The sequence below is a fragment of the Motacilla alba genome, chromosome 8 (genome assembly GCF_015832195.1).
Source record: "Motacilla alba alba isolate MOTALB_02 chromosome 8, Motacilla_alba_V1.0_pri, whole genome shotgun sequence".
Lineage (NCBI taxonomy): Eukaryota > Metazoa > Chordata > Aves > Passeriformes > Motacillidae > Motacilla > Motacilla alba.
The window spans coordinates 2,942,553-2,959,200 of NC_052023.1; the positions used below are offsets into that span (position 1 = coordinate 2,942,553).

Here is a 16,648-nt window from a genome sequence, read left to right on the forward strand (position 1 = left end):
AGTTTCTGACATGCCGAAACAAATCAATGCGGCCTTTTTTTAAAGCTGAGAATTAATACAGGGCTGTATTTCAAATGTTAGATGGAAATCAATAAAGATGAAAATCTTTCTGTGTTATTCACTTATTTTCATCCTCTGCTGCAAAGTTTATTTGCCTTCCTGCATGCAATACAGAGACTTTGATCCTTGTTCAAATATCTCTGATTTTTTACATCCCTCATGTTTGATCTGGTTCTCAGGTGAGAATTATTGGCAGAACTTGTTAGAATTACACCTGCCAATGGCAGCAACATGAAATTATATAAACTGTACTGTGCGTGCCCTTTGGAGTCTTACACAGCAAAATAATATTCCCACAGAAATCAATCTGAGATTTTAATTTATTAAACCCTCTCTCTCTTCCCCCCCACCTTAAAGGGATAGATGGAGATACAGAAGAAGAAGCAAGATATCATCAAATAAAGCAGGTTTTGAATAGTCACGGATGACCTTCACAATATGCATTTTGCAATTTTGGGTGGATTAGAGGAAACTAATGATGGCTTTGAAATGAGCTTTTGGATAAAGCTTGGGAAACTCTAATCATTACAAATCCACTACTTAAGAGAACAATTCCATGTAGCACACTGCAGATTTAAAGCCTACATCTCTTATTTTCTTTCCTCCTCTCAACGAGCTTATTTTGCTTTCACTTATTCCAGTCTTCTTATACGAGCCCAGAGACTCTTTTCATTTTCTGCCATGCCTTTAAATTTAAGGGAACCTATTTTTTTTTTCCTGGTGTTGTCCTTACAGTGCCTTTTGCTTTTAGTTTAGGACTCATAGAGTTAACAGACTGGGAGAGAGAGAGAGAGAGGAAAAAAACCCAACCACTTGCATTAAGCCTGAAGCCTGTCACCTTTTCTTGGCAATTACACTGCTAATGGCTGGGTCCCAAGCAAAGTGGCAAAGAATATCTCTTCTCACGTTCCCAACTCACAGTGCATTCCCAAATACCAGATGGTGTTTTTGGAATCCGTTTCACTATGTTTGATATGACAATACTTTTGTATAATGTTAAATTATATATAACTATTTCAAATAGCCGATACCAGAACAAGGCTAGAAAAGGAATATTAGATGCAAGGAGGAAAGAGAGACACTGAAGACTGATGGTTTTCATCTCCTGTCGTATCTCGTGTCTCTCAGATTTTTGTGTAATTTGAACAAAAGAGGAAATAAAAGTGGTCCAACAGACTAGCTCTCATAGTGGTATTATACAGAAATGGTGTTGCATCCTTCCCAGAATTTGGTGTACATCTTAGGCTGCCTGCCAGCTCTACAGGAGGCAAGTGCAAGATCATAAATAGTGCAGGGAATGCAGGAAAAAGGAAAAGGGGGAAAAAAACTCAGTCACTAGTAAAAAAAGTCCCACCATTTCCCTCACAGATTTTTCCTTGAAATCTTAGATAAAAAAAACAAGTGCCAGAAAGTTCAAGAGAGGTAAACTGGTACATCTCCATTAACCTCAGGGGAGCTGTGCCAGCTGACAGGGGCACTTGGCTCAAGATATTCAAGCTGAAATAACTTGGATCTATGGAGCAAGTCATCTATACATCCTGCTGAAGGTGAATCCAATCTTGCTTGCCCAGATTAGCGATTCCAGTTTTATATTAACACTGATAGACTCACAGGAATTGGAAAATACCCATTGGAATTAGGCCTGCAGATTTAGTTGCAATGCAATTCATCATGACTGGACAGAAGTAGCTCAGTCATTCCTCAGGAGACAACCAGGACCTCAACTTTAGTGGGGACAAACATTTTCCTTTTGCTGACTGCACTACAAACAGTTTCTTAAGAACAGGAAGAAAATGCACTACTGAGGCACAAAGTATTCAGGATATTCAGTGTCCTGTCAGTCTGACAGTGATGCCGCTTCCGTTATCAGAATCCCCTCCTCTAAATACTGTTAGTTTTATGATTTCTAAACAGAAATTGTTTTTTCTAATGTACCTAGGAACTTTGTTTTCTTCCATCTCCGTTTCTGCTCAAGGCACATTTTAACAACCAGCAAGCTTTCAGGATAAACGCTTACCAACAAAAGCACTTCCCAAGTCTAACTGCAACATGAATATTGAAACTATAAGGACGCAACTTCACAAGTAATTTGTCTAGTTGAATCAGTTTTGTTTTTGCATATGCCAGAAACCTGTCCAAGTGAAGGTTTCGTTCATATGGCTACACACAAGCAACTCACCACATAAGTACTTACTTTTACACAACAAAATACTGATTTTTCCCTCTTGATTACTCGCACTGCCAGCATACAGTAAAGATTATCAAGCCCTGAAAGGATCATACAGATCCAGTGACTACTACATAATTAACAATAACTTGTAGTAATGCAATTTAAGAGTCTTTTTAATGGGCATAGATGGCAGAATGTATAGCCCATCTTTCTTTGTCATCCTAGAAAAGGGGCCCCATGCGGAGCTGCTGGTTGCTGAGTGATGCTTTGTAGTCTGTACCAGACAGTTGCACAGTACCAGCTGCATTGGCAGGTAGCCGAAGTGCAAAGAGATAGCTGCCAAGCTATGCTATACAAAGGCAGCAGTGCCAGAGAGAAAGGGACCTTTGCATGAAGTCACCTTTGACCCTGAAGCCAGCATGGATCCCATATTCATCAATTCCAGACAATTGCATCTTTCATTCCACCACAAACTATGATTAGAAAGGGCCCGTTTGTGATAGTGATTGTTAGTTTACAGTTCCCAGAGATTGGATTATTTAATCTTTAGTTCTGTTGGCAGCAATATTTTCCCTAACCTTTTGTAATGGTGTGCCAGTGATAATCTAACATATGTATATAGGGAGATATACACACACATACACAGAGACACCTCCCTTCCCCATCAAAACTGGGTGAAGAGAGAGAGATGCACAGAAAAACCAAAGCACACAAAATTCACTTTGTTTGGCAATCACTGTGCTAATAATGTACATTTTGAGAATTCAGCCTGGAAAGTGCAGAGTGCTCTGAGTGCAGCAGCATCTCAACTTCTGCCCACAGACCTGACTTTCCTGCAGTATTTTTCTGCTCTATGGGAAAGCTTTCGCTTTAGAATATTCGGATTATCAAAGGCATTATTTTTGCATTCAGCTGCAGATTAATTTAAAAAAAATTTTCTATAAGTACTGACCCTTGTAGCACATGCAAAAAGAAGTAGTTACACATTTTAAATGCAGTCATGAGAAAGCCACCAATGACAAACAAACCCACTATCTTAGGGGAGTAGGGGGGAGACAGAGCATGGAATAAAAGCAGCAGGGATGTGTCTAGACCTGGTTCCTGCCTCGGCTCTCTCGTGTGTCCAGCTTTGATAGTGTGAGTCCTATGGAAATCCGTTGCAGAGCTCACAAGGTGCGTGTGCCTGTCAGCACTTGAATCTCAGTAAATGGGTCTTCAGCAGTGAACTGCCCCCCTATCCCACCCAAACTTCACCCAGTGCTTCCTCAAGCAGTAAAACAAGTCACACAATCAACAAGTAGGCAAAGAACATAAGGTGCCTGAGAATATAACTCTTAACAACAACTTTCCATAGTGCTTAGCAGAAAAAAAGGTAAAAATGCTCGCAGAGACAAGTAAAGAACTAACGTCTGCAATTGGAAATAGAGAGAAAAGGGAAGGGGCAAAAAAAAAAAGTCTATAAAACTTTCATGAAAATCTTTTTTGATCTGCTCCTTTGGTCTGATCTCAGAGGTGTTGGCCAAAGGGAAAAAAATCTCTCTACCTGAAGGCTGGCCGTATTGTGCTGCACCTGACTTCTGGCTCACATGCGAGACCGTCTGTTCTTTATTTTCACTCTGTATGAAGCTAATGGAATTTGCAGTTGATTAACCTCAAATCTGGAGTAATGATCCAGCCTGGGACTGCAGCTGGCAATGCTGGGGCTATTTGTACTTCTTAACTGAGTAAGACAGCAACAAGTGTCGTGGCACAAAGGTAAAGATCCCGGGTAGATGGGTGAGTGTCAGGGGTGCCATAAAAGGAGGTGAGAATGTGACCTGAGAGTGCAGATCCTGCCCCCATCCCCACAAAGAGGTTGGAACACCAACTCTTAGAAAAATTAATCACAAGGTAATACAATATGAAGTATATGGCTACAATTATTCAATTATATTCTACAGAGGACACTCAGACTGCGAGATTTACCCTTCTTGCATGAGGAATCCATGCATTAGAAAAAGGTCATCTGTTAAGGAACAGTTTCTTTAGAAAAATTAGGAGCAGAGGGTCCTAAAACTTCTCTACAACTTCTATTTGTGTGAAAGAAAGCAAATTCTTTCTCAAAATAAAATTCTTTTTCTCAAAATAGAATTCAGAGGCTTACACAGTATTTTGTCTATTTGTGCTAATTAATGATTCTGTCTAAAATACGAAAATTCGCAGCTGAATCACTGCAGATAAACACCACCAGAAGAGAATTCAAGAATTTTTTTTTACTTAATAAATGAATTTCTGTTTTCTCCTTCACAATTGTTCGAAGCTTCAATGAACAGAGTTACACAAACGTGCACCAAACCTCAGAACTAATTTAGTTTAGCGAGTGCTTCACACATCTTCGTTTACCGAACAATGTTACTTTCAAATCACGACAACATTCGTTCTTCCTCACCTCATGACTAATACAGTGTTATTCAAGCCACTCCTCTTCAGACACTTCAGATCTTTACAAATCTTTTCCCCAGCTTTACCACCTGATTTCTAATTAAAATTAAACGGACAGAGTTCCTTCCACTGATGCAAATCCTGCAACCCCAGGCCAGTAAGAGGCATTACACATATTTTCTTCCACGGCATCATTTGGAAGAGGAACTTCTACAAAGAGGTAGGTAAAGCGAGCTGAGATGAGTGGTGCTTGGTCCTGAGCTCTTACACTGCTCGTTGGATAAATGTCTTAATGTGATGTAGTGCAAACAATTTTTCACTCTGAGGAAGATCATTCTTCTCATCCTATACAAGTCTTGTCAAATTAATGACTACTAGTGGACTTTCCTAACACTGCATTACTGTCTGTATTTTATTTATATATCGTGCATGTAAATATACATGTGCACACGCACACACACACGCACTGTGTGTACTATATGTCAACAACTAATCAAAAATTGTTTGCCCACAAGCATATGTGAAAAATTCATCTAAATAATTGTACATTTAATTTTTAATGAAATCCCAGTAATCCACCCAATTTACCAAACTCCTACTTAATATGAAACAGCGGCATGCATGGAGATGCCTGAGTCTTACACAGTGTGAGCATTCGTACCACTTCAGGCATCCTCAGTCAAGATTTATTAAAATATTATCTTGATTTGGAGATCACTGCTTTTACTTGTGTGCAGAGTGAAGAAGCATATGCTATATGAGTAACCCATAGTGTTTGGCTTAAAGGCAAAATAAAAGTCAGCAATAAATAAACAGTAAAAAACAGACTGCTGGGAGATGGAAAGACTCACAGTCTTTCCTGTCTTTAGTTCCCTAATTCTGCAAACCCTTATATTCACAAATAACTTTTATTTTAAAAAAGGCAAATAGTTAAATTATAACATCTACAGATATTTTTTTAAAACCTAATAATTACCATCTAACACCCTTTCTGAAGTGAGCTTTTTATTCTATTCCATACAAGGGGATGATGAGACATAAAGGAATTAAAGTGATAGTTTTGGCAGACCTGCACAGAAACCGAGGGAAACACATTGCACATCTGCTTGTGAGAACACACATTTAAAGCAGGCACCTGCATTTTTCAGGTGCAAACACCTTCAGCATACAAACAATTCCACACCAAGCTCATGCACACCTGTCCCAGAGTGTGCACCCAGAAAACTTGTTAGAACAAAGGAATCTGCAGCCATGAGCATGTATATGGGAGTGCAGGTGTTTGGCTGTTTCAATCCAGAGTACACGAACAGATGTTTGCATCATATTGAAATTTTCACCATACTCTAAACTCTGCAGCTCTGCTGTTCCACCATTATCAGTCTGTATTTCTCATATTCCAGAAGGCCATTTCTCACACTGCTTTTCAGGGTACAACTTCCATGTGTTTTGGCTCTAGACTCTTATCCTGTTGCAAGGGAAAATAAAAGTCCCCAGCCCATCTATCTCTCTGTTCTTAGGCAGAAAATAACTCACTTTCTGACTAGATAAAACATTTTCTCATTAGGGCTTTGTGCTCTTCCCTGTCCCCCTGCATTTCACTATTCCAAAGATCTGGGGGTTTATGAAGCATCAGTTCCGTGATCAAGGAGTAGATTCAAAAACGGGGGCAAGTGAGAGAAAGGTGGACTGCACCACTCAGAGATGAGGTCAGCTGGTTCCAGGAGAGAGGTTAAGGTGCTGTGACACCAGTTTGTCAAGCTGCAAGTGGGAGACACCAGGATGCAGGGCTGTGAGACATGACCAGTGGAGCATCAGGCTTTTCTGAGTCTCTGTGCCACAGGGCACACTATCAGCCTGGTCTTCACACTTTTTCCCCCCTTGTTTTCCTTTTCTCAGTTACCACCAGACAGAGTTTACAGCAAAGTTCCCTAAAATTCTGGAACAGAGCAGATGCAATCAGAAGTGCTTGCGCTGCTGGTCATGGGGGACATCTCGTGGAGCTGCCACAGAGCCTTGCTCTGTTCAGCCTCTGCTGCTGCCCTGTGGCTCTTTGGCTTCCTGCTGTGGAGTTGCCTCAGTGCAGAGGAGTTTGGGAAAATGAGGAACTGCTCTGCAATTCAAACCCTACATCTGCATCCAAAGAGAGGAAAATAAACCACAAAGTTGCCTGTGCAGTGGTCCAGTTACTGGACCTGAGCAGTTGGTAGCCCATATGTTACTGAATAGGATTTTAAGTAATGGGAAAGAAACAACTTCAAGGAGTGATTGGAGAAGGAAAAAAATACCCATCCCGGGGTTCACTTTCTCTGCTCAGGTATGAGCTCTTGCTAATGCTAGGGAACATTCTCAGATCACAGCCTGCCCTCCCCTCAGTCTCCTTTACAGAGCTGGTGCTGAGCACCCACTCTTTGGTCCATCCTCTTCCTTCTATTCTTTACACTTTCAGTTCTTGACACACATTTATGTTAGAAATTACCAAAGGTCATTGCTTGCCAAGAGCCAGGCCCTCACCAAGGGTTTCCCACCATTATAAGCCTCTGTCCTACATGCCTCTTCCTACATGCACTTACACCTCCCAGGAAGGTATTTCTCCCATTTGTCTGTGGAATACTTAGAAAACTTCATTAAGAACAAAAAGAATGATGCCCATAGAAAAATAACAAATTTCAACAACTCTACATATCTCCATAATGAAAAGGTTGCATCCTAAAATCAGATGAGACAGTTATAATTTTTAAAAGAAGTTATTATTTTCTTTAAAATTTTTTGAGCATTATTCATTGATTTTGGACAAAAGGGAAGCCCTTGTGTGTATCAAGTAGTGCCTTATGCTAATTTCATTCCATGCACATGGCAGACAGGGAGTTGATTTCCTTCAGAAACCAAGGTAAAAGGAGAGGAAGCAACAAGTCCTAATTTGTCTAAACTGTAAGTTCTCATTAGCAGTAGATCATGAGTAAAGTTGAATTTTACTTGTGTTTGCTTATAATCCTTGAAAACTCGTCCCCTGCTTGTGCTCTTGTAAAACCCTGGTGATTCACCTTTCAGTCACTGCCCTAAATAATCCATTTAACCCATTCTTCTTAACCTACCCTCTTTCAAATAAAATCACAAAAGATAATTTCTCGTAAAAAACCCTGGCAAAGAGAAGTGCACATGCAAGTTGTCTCTATTTGTTCCTGAAAGTAAATAAAAATATTGACTGATCAAATGAGGCAGATTTTTTCTTTTTTTATTCTACGCAAAAGGTTAACTTGGGTCACTCTGGAATACTCTTTATATTCTCTTGACATAAACCAATAAGACATGCTGTATTTCCATTTTCTTTACCAGTATATTTCCATGCAGAATCAGGTTCAGACTAATTGAATTCTGGATTTCAAAAAAAAAAAAAAAAGGGAAAAACTCCCCTCTAATTTACTCACAGACTCTCAGTTATGGAAATACTCTGTCAGTGACCATGTACACCCTGTGCCTTTTGAGTTAGTCGTGTTTAGAGCAGAAAGGCCTATTTGAGAGCACTGTTTGTGCTCTTAATTTCCACACTGCTCCTATTGACAACCTCAATCCGTGTGTGCGACTCCAATTGGGTTGTGAAATTAATATGGCTGTTTGCGTACATCAAGGGCAACCTGCACTCCTTTGAAAGCAAGGGCACTGCAATTATGGGTAGTAAGAGCCTACAAGCTTATAGTGCCATCTGTACTATCCAACACTTCCACCCATCCCTACTTGTATTGCTAACTTTGTGTTTCACAGCCTCTGAAAAAAAAAAACAAACCACCAAAGAACAACAGATACGCTTATACAGGCAAAATATTTTGAATCTCACTCCACTAGTCAACACATCTATTTAATCTGTTCTAATGATTTTTATCTTACTGAGAATTACTCTTCATTAATCTCCTCTATGGAAAATAGATCCAGAGATCTCCATTGCAGTAAGGGCTAAAACCTTTGTGTAAAAGAGCTACTGCAGGTTTGTGCAGCACCTGATCCTCATTCAGACTGGCTTCTCTTGCTCCAAGATCAGTTGAATTTCTTGGGAGTACGGCAGGGCCTCTGCTGTTTGTGGGTGAATAGAGTGTGAGTGTGTTCCATGTGCAAAGTGCGTGTTTGAACACGTAAAAAGAGTTCAAGCACCCGAAATGAGCTCTGTAATTATTACCTGCTGCACTTGTGAAAGAGGTTCCTAGTCACACTCATGGAAATAACAAAGATATTATCAGTCCAATCCATGCTGTTATGTACCAGAATATTTGTCTTCAAATGTCAATGAAGAAACAACTCTATTCATCCTAAAATAATATTTAAATTTTAATCAGTGTGAGTGACCACATCTGAGGGAGAGGGATGCTTCAAGCATCATAGTGAGATTCTTTTCACTCTGGGATTAAAGCATGGGAACCTTTTAATAAACCAAAAATGCTACCTTTTTTCTCTCATATGAAGTTAAGGAAAGCAAATATCTATTTCCTTTGTAAAAAGTTTCAGATTGTTTGTACGGACACTAAGGGACCTTTGCAGCAAAAAGTTTTAGAATAGTCTTTTATTTTCATCTCCATTTCCACTCTACTCCCAGTATAGTGAGGGACTTGCCAAAAGTATAAAGGCCAGACTGCCAGAAACCATCCCAAGCATCCCAGTAAAGATAAAGATCCAGTGCTGGTGTTTAAACTGGAGTACGTGATTAGGTTCAAATCGAGATGTTAGATCTTTCAGGTAGAGTCTATTTTCTCTGGTTTTAAACACAGTTTTGACACCTTCCGATCTCAGTTCAGCGTGTACAATTAAATGATGGTGAGTGGTAGCACAGAGACCCCTCGGGTACAGCTCAGACTGAGCTTGGAAGTTCTCCTGTTCATCCTTCACAACACAGACCCTCCAGATCGTGCTGTTACTGGCTTTCCCAACTATCACAATGATTTCACAACCAGGGGCATGATGAGCTCTGGAAATCAGACATGGGGATCACTATCAAGAATGAGCTGGCCCTTAAGGGGACAAAGCTGTGCCCTTCCTCCTGGTGACACAGATACCTACACAACATCCTCCTCTGGCCAACGCCGAGAGAGGACGTCACATCTCCAGCTCCTGGCTCAGCGGGCAGCACTGGGAGCCCAGACAAAGTTTTTTTTTGGATAAACAGGCTTTTCTCTCCAACCTTTTCTCAAATTGTCCCACAGCTACACCATCGTGTCACAACAGATGTGGAAGTTTCTGAGGGGAAGAGGGTTGAACAAGGGTTAACATGGCGCATTCTCCTCTTACTAAAATGATGTCATTTCCCTCCCCCTCCCCGAAAGTATCTGTTGCTTGGTTGTTTACATACTGAATTGAAAATCTACATTATAGACCTGTGTGACTTAAAATTAAATGAATTCTCATATCTGAAGACATTTGTACAAATTTAATTTAAACTTCCAGTGCTTCACTGTTATTAAAAAGTATTTGGTTTTACCTGCAAATTGCCCATTTTCCCCATTTTCTGTACTTTCTCCACAAAAATAAAGACTAAGAAAACGGAAGTACTGATACACTGTAGAAATTGTCCCAATGAGTTTATAATCCAGTGTGAGTTACACAGTACTGATAAGTAAAGGAAGTTCAACCAGACAGTTTAATCCTCCAATTTCCTGTCTTCTAATCAGCCACTGACTCCTCTGGCTTTAAATTAGAAACATTCATGGCAATATTCAGGACAGGTGAAGGAAAAAGCGTAGAAAACAACTAAGACAAATACTTGTAAGCAAAAGGAGACCACTTACAGAAAATGAATACAATATAAAGTATGTGCAATGCTGCGCTGAAGTGTTCAAGTTATACAGAGAATTTAGCGACTCTGATAGAGAAGGAATAATTTTATTAAAAATATTTACACAGCAGCTGAGTAGCGTATGAACATACAAGAGTTACTGTATAAAACAAAGGAAATCCATGCTGCAATGTTACACTGTTCACACTTTGTTATTTTTATAGGGACAGGAGCAGGATAATTATTGCTACATGTATGCCTTTTGATATTCCGTAAATCATAAGTAAGAAGCACAAATCAGCAAAGCTGCGGACGGTTCAACAGCATGTGGGGATTACCATGATAAACTTGGACTGAAAGTGTGTATAGATACGCTCAGTGATTTGAACAAAAAATACTTTTTTGAGTATTTTGGCAGCACCAATTAACTTTCTATATGATGAAATTAAATATTTATTAGATTCACCATCATTTTTATTTTCATTTGCAATGAGATTTATAGTAAGGATTCTATTAATTCTTAATTGATGGAAATGCTAGCAACATTCTGACTTTTTTTTTTTTTTAAATTTCATTAATTACCAGCGCAATTCCAGCTATTCCTCTGAAAAAACAGAGGTGTGGAAGAAAAGTAGTCACCAAAAGCTTCACTGAAAAAATGATGTTAAGAACCTTTAAAGTAACTAAATGACCATTTTAAGTCTAGGCTGATTATTTTTAATAAATTCTGGTTTCACTCATGGCTTCGACCGAAAATAAAGACATTCACACTGAACTGTGGATCGAGAGTGGGATAGTAAAATTAGAAAATAATTATTTTGGAAATGACTGGACGATCTGCTTTAACTGTCGCATTCAATAACAGCAGTTTGCTCATACATGGAGTCATTTGAAATGGCTTCTTATTTATTAATGAGGCTTTTTTTTTCCCTTCAGATGTTTCACAAAGAGCACAGTTTGGGGGTTTGAAACTGTTTGGATGGAGATAACTCAAATTATGGGTCTAGGCTGGAACTCAGTCGCTCAGGTGAGCAAACCTGGAGTCGCTCCACTCCTCCCAACACAGCCACTTCAGGCTGGTGGCAGCGTAAACCTTGAGCAGAATTTGGCCCAATTTGGGTCTTTAGTTTTGTTTTGCCATGGAGGATTTTCCCTCCAGTATATACCTTTGCTGCACATCTATTGCAATAACCCTGTGCAAAGGAATTTTGCAGACAATCCCTTATTAAACATATTATGGTCACATCATACTGGCTTGCTAGAGCAAATAATTAAAAAAAAATAATCAGCTTGAAATAAATGTTTATAAAAGTAGCACAGCTGCACATATTTGTTACAAATGCAAGACAGAGTACTGAAACTTTTCTATGACTAACCCTTTAGTGTCTCTATGACAGCAGCAAATTTCAATTGAAAGTGCCAATGAAAACAAAATAATGATCGTTTTTCCAACAAATTCACCTCGTATCTTCAGGCTCCTATATTGGTTAAATTATTTACTATTATATACATATTTTAAAAATAAATATAGCTCCTTCTTACACAAATTTACAGCATTTGGGGGAAATTTTATGCTAAAATATCACATTACAATATAGACAGAATAATAACTTTCTGCATTTACTTGATTAAAGCATAAAAAAAACTAGATTAGGTGTAAGAGTGCCTTAAAACAGTGGAGACAAATGCAATTATTACTGAAATGTACAAATCCTGCGACTTCTAACGAAATAGTTTGAAACATTTACAGCTGTCTACAAGAAAGGGAAATAACATTTTTTCTTTTTCTTTGACCCCTTGCTATTTTGGCAAGTAAGATAAAATATATTAGCCATTCCATCAGATGGCAGGGGAGAAAAACTAGCTGTGATGAGGAAAAACGAATTAAAGGAGCATTAATAAAGATTATCTATGAAAGAAAATAAGGTCAAAATTAGAACTCTGCATTTTAAAGCCACCTTTCAAAATTGCAAGCTGCTTTGCCCAATGCTAAAATCCATTCATTTTACTAATCATGCAATCAACCAATCTCCATTATCTCCAGAGCTGGCTATAAACATGCTATAGACTGGGGTGAAAGAGGGAGAGTGTGAGGTTGAGAGACAGAGAGAGGGAAAGAAAGAAAGCAAGAAAGAAAGAAAGAGAGAGAGATTACTACACCCAGCCTTTTATAAAGCCGTTTCTTTCATTATAACAGGTCTTTTCATCCCAGTGACACAGAACGTTTAAATTTGGGCATAATGCTCCAGTACAGTACAGAGCTATAGCTTCAAATGGATTTAGAACCTGCTCCAGAAAAAACACCAAACTCCCTCGCTTGACACACAAATTGTTTACGATTCATTAAAAAGCAAAATTGCATATCCCAGTGCTGGCAGCTGAGTCCATATGGGTGCAAGGGGTATTCACTCATCTCTTTGTATGCTGGCAGTACCAAACCGAAGTTTAGCACTGTGCAGCTGAGATTTTGTGCAGCCAGACGATGCATGAGGTAATTTTCAAAGCTTTATTTGTCTTTAAAACATTAAAATCTGCTCTCTAGCTTACTTTTGATGAAAAGAATGTGGCAAATGGGATGAGGTTTGGGGAGGGGGTAAAAAAAATCTATTTTTGTTGTGTGTTTTAGATTCATAATGTATGAAAAACTGCTTATTACTCCATCAATAATTGAAACTTTGTATGAAAATTATTTGCAATTAACGCATCTATTGTAAAGATCTTGAATTATTCACTTCAGCTAAAAATAACGTCTCTTATCTACCACAACTTCTACAAAAAAGGCTATTTAAGTGATTTTTTTTTCTCTGTTAGAAAATAAATGGTGTGATGTTCAAGTTTTAGGAGAACTTTCTGCAATGTTTAATCTAAACAACAGCATGTGTGGTTATAAAACTGTTTATTTTTAGGCAAGTGCATTACTAAATGTTTCCAGGATTTTTACATATTATATTCACAGCACTAAAACATCTGTGAAATAGATGTGACTGAAATGAAACTTCCTTGGACACTTTCTACACAGTGCTAATAACTGCCTAGTAACATTTGAGGATACTTATTAAATAATAAACACGGACGTACCTCATCATAAAAGCAGCCGATAGATAATAAAAGAGGAGTGGTAATAAAACATACAAATGGCTTGGAATAAGGCAAAATCACAGCATGATATAAATCTTGTGGCTAAAACAGGTACTTGAAAAACTTTGTTTTGAAAACGATAAGTAAAAAATCAATAGCCTTATTTACAGGGGTTTAACAAGCTTAAAAAAAAAGTCACATGAATAATCAACAGTTTATGTGCATGCAAATACCCCTTCCCCCTCCAACTTCTCCTGGCAGAAAGTCTAATTGGAAAATCAGTACTATAAGTAAAGTGGTTAGCCTTCCCTATTCCCATTAACCAAACACTGCATGTTACATTTCACTGGCAACCACTGGCAAACCTCTAATAGACGCTTAAAAATTAGGAGTTTAGACAAAAAAAAAACCAAAAAAACAAACCAATGGAAAACCCCGAGCCCAAACACCTTTAAATACAAGCCACATGATATACACAATGGCTACCACCAAGCTGCAGAATAAAAACCTTCCGGATCTCACTTTTAAAAGTCTTTCAAGTCCTCTGAGGTCTTAAACTTTCCAAATGATACCAAAATTGGTCCGGGGCGGCGAGGGGGAGGGAAAGCCCCCGACTTGTTTCAGCGTATCATACAATGAAAGTGATCATGCCTTGTTTTGTAATTCCACTCGCCAGTCCTTTTTTAACTGATATCTATGTGAAATGAGCTGAGGTTCACGGTCCAGTTAGGAGCGGATAATACATTCATTGTCCTGGCAGCAAACTTTTCCTCTCACTGGAAGAATTCACGCTTGCCACAAGAATAATAATTACAGAAAACTAAAAATGCGCTGCTAACGAATTAATCCCTAACGGACAACACGCTAACGAGGGCAGTAATGATTTGAGGACTCTCTTCCTCGCAACAGGACTTGCATCTTCTGCTACAATGGGCTATTGTGCATCCTCCTAACTCACTATACCTCTTATAGATTCAAGATGTCAAAGGTTGTCTGGCCCAGCTGACCATGACATGCTAGTTAACTCGTTCTACGGAGCACGTTGGGACTTTATTGAAACTTTAATTGTGCCCAAAAGCAGCTAGAGCCAGACTATGTGGGATCTGTAACACATGGCTCCAGGTCAGCACAGCCCGGGAACCTGTTCTAACGCAAACAAGCGGAGGGAAAAGTTAGATCGGGGTCTCGGATGAACGGCAGCACCTCGCAAACCGCGCTCCTCTCACACGTGATGATTTTACACCACGCCACGACCGCACCGTTCCAGGCTTTTACAGGGATCGACTCGCTTTGTAACGGACTGAACTTTCCACCTTCCCTTTTTACAAAATACTGCCTGGTGAAAAATGCACGCGCACACGGACGCTGGAAAGCAGCAGATAAAATAAAACAAACTGAGCGTTAGGCAGCCGACTGAGACAAGTTACTCCGCACAACAAGGCTTTTTCAAACTACTTCTTTGCATACTTTTTTTTTTTTTCCCCTTAAGGAGAATTGAAAAAGCTTCCCTCTGGAAACTGTAGTGCACATTAACAGTCTCCTGTTACACAGGGGAAAGCACACAAGTGGGACAAGTGTGAGGCTGCTCTACTGAAGAGTGTGAAAAAATCAAATGTTAATTTGATAAATGTGAGGTCTGGGACATTTTGTCAAAGAGGGAGGGAAAGTAGAAAAGGGAGAAAAAAAAAAGCAGCCCTGCTGCCAACTCACCATCCACCAAGTTCTGGCCGAGATGTCGTAGCAGAGCTGCCATTTGATGGAGCCGTCGGAGGTTTTCCCTGCCATTATGCTGTCAGCAAGCTTCATCTGATGCTAACTCACGGGAGATAAGACACCTAATTGAGAAAACATTTGCACTGGCATGTTGGGCAACATGTAGCCCGGTCCATACCATATGGAATCATGGGTAAAAAAAAAAAATCTCCTTGACAATGAACCAATCTCTCACAGACCCAGTGGCAAGGTGAAGTGGAGATGAAAAGTCATCTGCTCCTAGCACTGTCTTCTCCTCTCTCTCTCTCTCTCTCTCTCCCTCTCTCCCCCCCTCTCACTCACTCTTTTTTTTTTTTTTTTTTAAATAAGAACCCACTGCTCAACATCAAAGAGAGGCGGTCAAAATTAGGGCTTCATCACTCAGATGATTTTGGTCTGCAAGGTTTTTCTTTCCTCTTTTTTATTTTTTAAGAAGAATAAAGAGATTTAATAGGACAAAGGCAGGTAGTGGACTGTGGAGGGAGATCGCCACAGGCTATTAGCCTAAAATTTCTGCTTGACAGATGGAACTGCTTAGAGACTATCATGCAATGTTTTGGGTGTTTTTTTTTTTAAAGACTTTCAGTCTGATTCAGTATCTGTTTATCGCAGCTACTTTTCTCATGTACGTGACTGGGGGGGAAAAGACTGAGCAAAAAAAGAAAAAAGATTGCATCTTTCTTTCTTTCTTTCATAATTGTGCATATAATAATTTAAGCAGTGAAAGGCAAAACAGAAGTATAAACTATCCAAGTTAATTTCTTGATCAACTGATAGACGCTTTCTGAAGGAATCAAATGATCTTTCATGGGTTTTTGAGATGCTCAAGTTTTGACTATTTATTGCTTCTTGATTTTAGATATTAGATCATATTGTTTAAATGAATGACTTTTCATATGAAGGTTCAAAGTGCCCTCTAAGAACTGAACAATTCCCTTTTAATATGTTTGTAAAATATAATTTCCTACAACATTTTTTAAATGCTGTTTTTAATGTTATATTTCTTAATCCCATCAGGTGACAGCTGCCAAACTCACAGAGGTTTGTTTCTCCCTCCTGCAAAACTTCTCTGCCACTCTCAAAATTTACATGAGGAATTGACAGATAACTTGGGAAAAGACAGTCCCAAAACAAACTGCTTTGAAAAGTTATGAAATCATGTTATTGTCTGATATTAAAATCTTTTCCTGCCTAGCAAAGCCAGAGATAATCATAGATTTTCTCATCTCATTTTCCCACTTCTCCTGGCGCACTGTAAACCCAACTGAAGTACTACTTTTGTGACAGCTGACTATTAAGCAGGCAGTGAATGCTTTCCATTTAAATCACCCCGCTGTGTCACACGGAGCGACGGTTGCTCGGCTGTGACCACCACAGTCCCTGACAGGGCACTCCAGCCTATACAGTAGGGC

At 39.2% G+C, this 16,648-nt stretch overlaps 1 protein-coding gene across 11 annotated transcripts in view; it reads right to left on the reverse strand.

Annotated features, from left to right (window-relative positions):
- NFIA (nuclear factor I A) overlaps window positions 1-15,523 on the reverse strand; it is a 350,087-nt gene extending 334,564 nt beyond the window's left edge. For all 11 annotated transcript variants that reach the window (XM_038145133.1, XM_038145145.1, XM_038145138.1 and 8 more), the window contains exon 1: window positions 15,195-15,523. In XM_038145133.1, coding sequence (XP_038001061.1) covers window positions 15,195-15,290 — 96 coding nt within the window. In that variant the 5' untranslated portion in view covers window positions 15,291-15,523. The remainder of the gene's footprint in view (window positions 1-15,194) is intronic.
- Between the last annotated feature and the right edge of the window lie 1,125 nt (window positions 15,524-16,648).